Source organism: Magnolia sinica, chromosome 17 (genome assembly GCF_029962835.1).
Source record: "Magnolia sinica isolate HGM2019 chromosome 17, MsV1, whole genome shotgun sequence".
Taxonomy (NCBI): domain Eukaryota; kingdom Viridiplantae; phylum Streptophyta; class Magnoliopsida; order Magnoliales; family Magnoliaceae; genus Magnolia; species Magnolia sinica.
In genome coordinates this window covers 16,579,904-16,585,903 of record NC_080589.1, presented here as the reverse complement: position 1 = coordinate 16,585,903, position 6,000 = coordinate 16,579,904, and the positions used below count along the sequence as shown (strand labels likewise).

At 42.2% G+C, this 6,000-nt stretch overlaps 1 protein-coding gene across 1 annotated transcript in view; it reads left to right on the top strand.

Moving 5' to 3' along the window:
- Positions 1–1,385: 1,385 nt before the first annotated feature.
- The window catches only part of LOC131230875 (uncharacterized), a 34,696-nt gene continuing 30,081 nt past the window's right edge, over positions 1,386–6,000 (top strand). Inside the window, exons 1-2 of the mRNA XM_058226901.1 lie at positions 1,386–1,761; positions 1,978–2,126. Coding sequence (XP_058082884.1) covers positions 1,521–1,761; positions 1,978–2,126 — 390 coding nt within the window. The 5' untranslated portion in view covers positions 1,386–1,520. The remainder of the gene's footprint in view (positions 1,762–1,977; positions 2,127–6,000) is intronic.

Genomic DNA, 6,000 nt, shown 5'->3' with positions numbered 1-6,000 from the left:
GATTACTTAAATTCGAATTTTATTCTTAAATAGTTTCACGTTTCTCACACTCTTCGCTCCGGGCTCAAGTTATGCATTTGTAGACACAGTTAGGACTTGATTCCCGAGGGGGTTGTCAAGTTCGGTAATGCGGTCGTATCCGTATAGTTTCGGGATAATCAGACTATCGACATACGGTCCAGGTTCGATACGAAGTTTCAAGATGCTCCTGAGAGCAACCGGGTTTAAGAATGGATTCTAGATTTCAGGGTAATGAAGCGTCAATGATTTTGCACGTTTTGAGTCTTGTAAATTATATTTAAAGTGATTAGTGTTAATTTCATAAGCACTCTAGCTTAGCACTTGCTAATATTAACCTAATTTCTAAAGGATTTGGTTCTGAGTGAATTTTGCCTGAAGTGGTACTCGGGTCTTTGTACGGATTTTTCCGAGGCGTTACATATGCACTATCTTTAGCTCCAAACCCTCAATATTAGACTAGACCCAAATCCTATCCTTGACTTAGGCATCAGAGGGTCCCCTGCTCTAGCCAGGTACTCCTTGTCCGTTCCTTATATATATAAAAATGTCCGGGAAGGGACTAACTAATTTTATGCATTAACAGTAATAATTTTATAAACAGTTTGGATGGCATATGAACATCATGGTCAGCTCTAGAAAGATTTCAACGGTGCATGTTGCTGTTGCCACTGTTTTGTTGGTGTGGCCCACCTGAGTTTTGAACCTGCCTTATTTTTAGAGTCCTGTCCCATTGGTCTTTCAAAACAGGTGGACAGAGTAAATTTGTCACTAAAATATATGTGGACCCCACACAGCCCAAGCACAGATATATCTATGTACAGGCAATCCGCTCCTCACACTTACCCACAGATGCCAGCATGGCCCCTCCACGATCTTTTCGTGACCTCCAATCCGAACCGTCCACCATATGCGGCCCCTCACTTTCTCATTGCCGCCCAAAAACAGTAGATCGAAAACTCAGGTGGGCTAGATCAAGTAAAGCCATGCCTACTACCTCTAAAATCACGTGGTGTGAAGCAGGTAGGAGTCGCGATTGTACACTCATCCTAGTGGGGCGCAGATTACGGATGGATTTGATGGAATATACAACACATGGACCCCACACACAATCTGTTAGGCTTTTAATTGTGGGCCTCCCCATCCGAACTGATCCCTGTGGTGTGGTTCACTTGAGCATTGGACCGGCGAAACTTAGGGGCCTGCACATGATGAACGGATTGGATGTCATACAAACATTACATTGGGACCCACATACAAAGCTTTGTGGTGGATCTAGCATCAGAAATTGATACAATACCATCCAGATAAATGACCAGCCTTTGGATGGGCAGGATTTCCTGGATGAAAGACGCCCCCATCCATCCGAGGTTGTTCTCATAAGACCGGTCCAGATCAACGGACCGTGGGCCCCACTTGTCATTCATCAGGACTCCTTCATTCCTACTCTGTAAAAACCCTTCCTCCTTGCAGCCGCACCATTGCTCTTCCATAGTGCAACAATGGCTGCTTCTAGAAGATTCCCAAGCAATCACAGAACAAATCTCCTCCTCTTATTCTCCTCCCCTTCTTCTTCCCCTTCTCTCCCAACCGTCCATCCTCAATTGTACCAATCTCGGTCCATCTCATCTACGTGTCATCTAGACAGCGGCTGGATCGACAAGATCAAAGGCGTGTTCACCGGCCAAAAGCCAACTCCTTCCGAACCCGAACTCCCTTCTTCCCAGGCCTTCACTCTCCTCAGTAAGTGCTCCCACCACCCCGGCGCACGTAGCCCAGCCATACTGCCTATATCTAACGTGCGCCAAAGCCTATTTTCTTCGCCCCCCCCCCCCCCCCTAAAAACCTCCTGCAATTTTCAAAATCACAGTCCTTATTCCCCCCCTCTTTTTTCAGAAAATAGCTATTTTAGAATATTTATTTGTTTATTTATTATTTTTGAGGTTTTGGGGGTTTTAGGATTTGCAGATGAGCTGAAAAATGCAAGGGCAGCTGGGTCTTTCAAGAAGTTCATCGTAGGCCGTAGCAGCGATGCGACATTCGCCGACGCATTTGAGAAGCAGGAATCGATAATTCGGTACCTCGGAGGCTTCGATCCCACCGGAGAGGTCATTATCTAGAGCCCCACCCATGAGACGGCCACTCGCAAGACCCACCCAGATGCCATTGTGCACCCATATGGGCTTTTCATTGGGTGGGCCCAACCGTGTATGTGCCAGGGCCATTGCGTTAGGCAGGCCATACTCCTTTCGCAGAGAATGTGTAGCATCTGTCAATTATTTAAACTGCCCGTTTGATTACCGAACCAGCCTATTCTCTGGCCATGGTGCATCTGAGGTGGGGCCCACTAGATGGACGAGCCAGATATTATGGGTGTTTGCCACATTCACACATGGGGAGAGTAGAGTGGCCGTTTGCATTTCACCCGTTTTTAATTTTTTTTATAAAGAAACCATTAGGAAACATCATGTGTTTGTAAAAATGTTTTTGAAGCCTTTGCATGTATTGATGTGATATTCATTAAAAAAAAATAAAAAATAAAAATAAAAAATTGTATATTGATGTAATATTCATTAAAAAAAAATTGTATATTGATGAGGCCCAATTGGGCTGTGATTGGATCAGATGAGTCTTCTTTCGTCCTTGGGCCCTACGTGTGGTGCCCATTTATCAAAGTTGTAAAAGTACAACTGATATATATATATATATAAAATGATTTTAATAGTTTTTAGTAATCTCCACAATACGCACCAGAGTACAGGGCATTATGTTTAGGCTTTTAAGATTAAAATCAAGGGTTGAGAACTTGAGATTAGTTAATGGAAAAACACTAGTGTACCCATGCTCGGTACCTACTGGGGTTACTTTCTCTAATGTTGGGAAACAACTTAATGTGGACGAAATCCATGCCGTCCATGAGATAATGTTTGCCCCTGATCCCAAAAATCAGGCTGATTCAACAATCAAGTGGGCCACCCCAAAAAGAATTAAATCTAAAACTTATAAATTTATGTGCGCCTGAGTTTTGGAATACTGTAATTTTTGGGCAATTCTTTCATCCTAATGAGGCACAATGGATTGGGTGGCATATAAAGTATAAACACCACAGTAGGCAATACACAAAACTAATGGTGGGTCTTCCATCCCAACTGTTTCATATGTTGTGGCCTACCTGAGTTTTGGATTATCATGATTTTTGGTTTCAATGGTTAATATGAGGCAGCGTGCCTTGATGGAAGGAGTCGATCACATGAAAATTCCACCTATGTGGCTCTCGTTTTGCAGAAGTAACCCTAGTATGTACGTAGGCGAGTTACACTAGCGTGGCTCATCAGGTAATAGGGAGCAGATTACCTTCCTTTCCTCCATACTGTGTATCAAACACATGGCACGTGTGTATGATGATCGGACCAGGCATCCTATAGGTTCAGCTGTTGATTGGTCCCTAACTAAAATTTTCTATGATCTGAATATCTGAACCATCTAATAAGAGGGGGAGCGGGGATCTTAGCGAGGCATATCTTGGGTATACCATTTTCGTATCAGATGAAGGTAAAAAATGGATTCATAAGAATATCAAAATTTTTAATACATCCTCATATCAAGTATAATCTGAACACTGAATGCTTGGCATCTTTTACTAGACATATGATGCATAACTTGGGACAAGGCTGTATTATGCAAATTCCATGAACTGCTAGATAAAGAGTCCTTATTTAGGCAAACCAAAATTTTCATTGAGGTGAAATGATGAATAGTTTTCAAAAGATCACATGATTTGTATAGAAATCAAGGGAAATAGATTTTTTATCAAGATTAGTATATGCCACTATCACATCAAGGCGTATTTTCATCTAACTGATCACGAGACACCTTGATTTCATCTACACTACGGTCTACATTTTCCAAACATCCAGATTATGTGCTAGAATTAGGAACAAAACTGTAAATTCTGAAGGATTTTTAGTTGGATTCTGGCTATTGCAGAATATTTAGAGTTCCATAAGTTTTCTATAAAGAATCAGAATTTCAAGTTGTTTTCTAAATCTCCTCAAACACCTGGGCCCACTTTTTTCAACAATTTCTTTAGTACCCCAAAACCACATCATCAAAACAATCCAAGTACTCAGCTACCCATCTTACCTGTGGTCTAGATGGATCCTCAGCCATGAGAAAAGACGATTCCCTGAACAGAAATTTGGTTAGAATTATGATGATAAAAGGAATGTTGGTTGATGATGCAAATGAAGGGAAGTAGATTGGCTCTCCAAAACGGCCCACTAAACTACAACAGCAAACCAGCTGGAAGAAGGCACCTCAATTAGTTTGGATGCGAGCTATTTGCTGTTAGACGACATAGATTCTTCAAAAATGTACAAGGACAAATTGCGATGACTCAACTGTCTGCTATAGTGGACTTTCTTGTTGTTGCTGAAAAGCGTAGTTGAGTAGAACCCGCAGATGGGCTTGATCTTGAATTTGGATGGTTGGATCTACTAAATTTTTATTAGGACATTTAGACGAGCTTGATCTCGGCCAGATGTGCATTCTGACTGTTGGATCTTCAGTCAGCCAGTTTGTGAGTTCATCCAGAATCCATATGATGATGGCGTGTGCCTTAATGCATCACTTAATGGCCTAAAAATAGCATGTATAGATCCAAAGAACCAGCACCCGAAATCATTGGAAAATCAACAACTCGAATCTTTCAAAATAGCAATTGAAGTCCCATAAATTCAACCCCAACACTAACAACCATTCTATAAATTCAACACATGGTGATGTGAGGAAAAAAATTTATAAGACAAACAACTATTTAACCAGCAATGCTAGATGGGGCAAAGTGTTTGCCGGCTAGAAAGCAACATAAGCAAAGATGGGACGATGTTGAGATGGGTTTATAGAATGACTAGAATCGATACAATTAAGCGTGGGATCCAAGGTGTTCCGTAACGGTAACGGTGGCCATAACGGTCACCACCGTTACCTTTACGATACAGGGCATAACGGTTGTTACAGCTAGAGGTGTACACGAACCTAGCTAGCTCGGTTAGTTCGCTCGACTCAACTAGAAAAAGCTCGATTCGACTCAGTTCGAAGCTGAGTTCGAGCCGAGTCGAGCTGATTTTTTGAGCTCGAAAATAAGTTCGAGCCAAGTTCAAGCTGGCCCCAGCTCGACTCGACTCGACTCGGATCGAACCTAGCTCGAATCGAACTCGGATCGAACCAGTTCGGTGACTCGGTTACTTTGATATTGATGTTGCTCACCAAGTGTTTGATGAAATAACTCAAAGAAGTGTGGCTAGTGGTAAGGAAGGTATGTATATGAAACCAGCACCCTTTTTTCTTGATTTTTATGTTGCTTAGAAGTTGTTTGATAAAATACCTGTAAAACCATTGCTGCTGTTTCAAATACAGTGAGATTTTGAAGGTGCAGTCCAGGTGTTTGTGAAAATGTTGCAATGGCGAACTCGACTCGAATTGGCCCGAGCCACTGATCGAACCGAGCTGAGCTGGCCAGTCAAGCTCGAGGATCGAGCCGAGCCAAGTTCGAGCTGAGGTCAACTAGTGGCCGAGCCGAATCGAGCTGAGGCCAGCTTGACCCAGTTCAACTCAATGTACACCCCTAGTTACAGCCCCGTAACGGCCATTACGGTCTCTCTCTTTTTTTTTAATTATTATTAAAAAAAAACCCCTGAAAAACCTATATCTGCCCCGTAATGTTGATTAAAAAGTATGAAAAACCTGTATATGTCCTGCAATAGACCATTATGGGACTATTATGGCCTTTATAGGGGATGTAACGTGCTTTTAACGGCAATTATAGGTCATTTCTTTCCATAACGACTGTTACAGCCATTACAACCCCATAACATGTAACGGTTGCCAATGTTACCGTTACGTAACGGCCTTTATGACCCCTTAAAGGCCTTTACGGCACACCATGGTGGGATCTTCTTTTTTTTTTGGCAGACAAGAAAA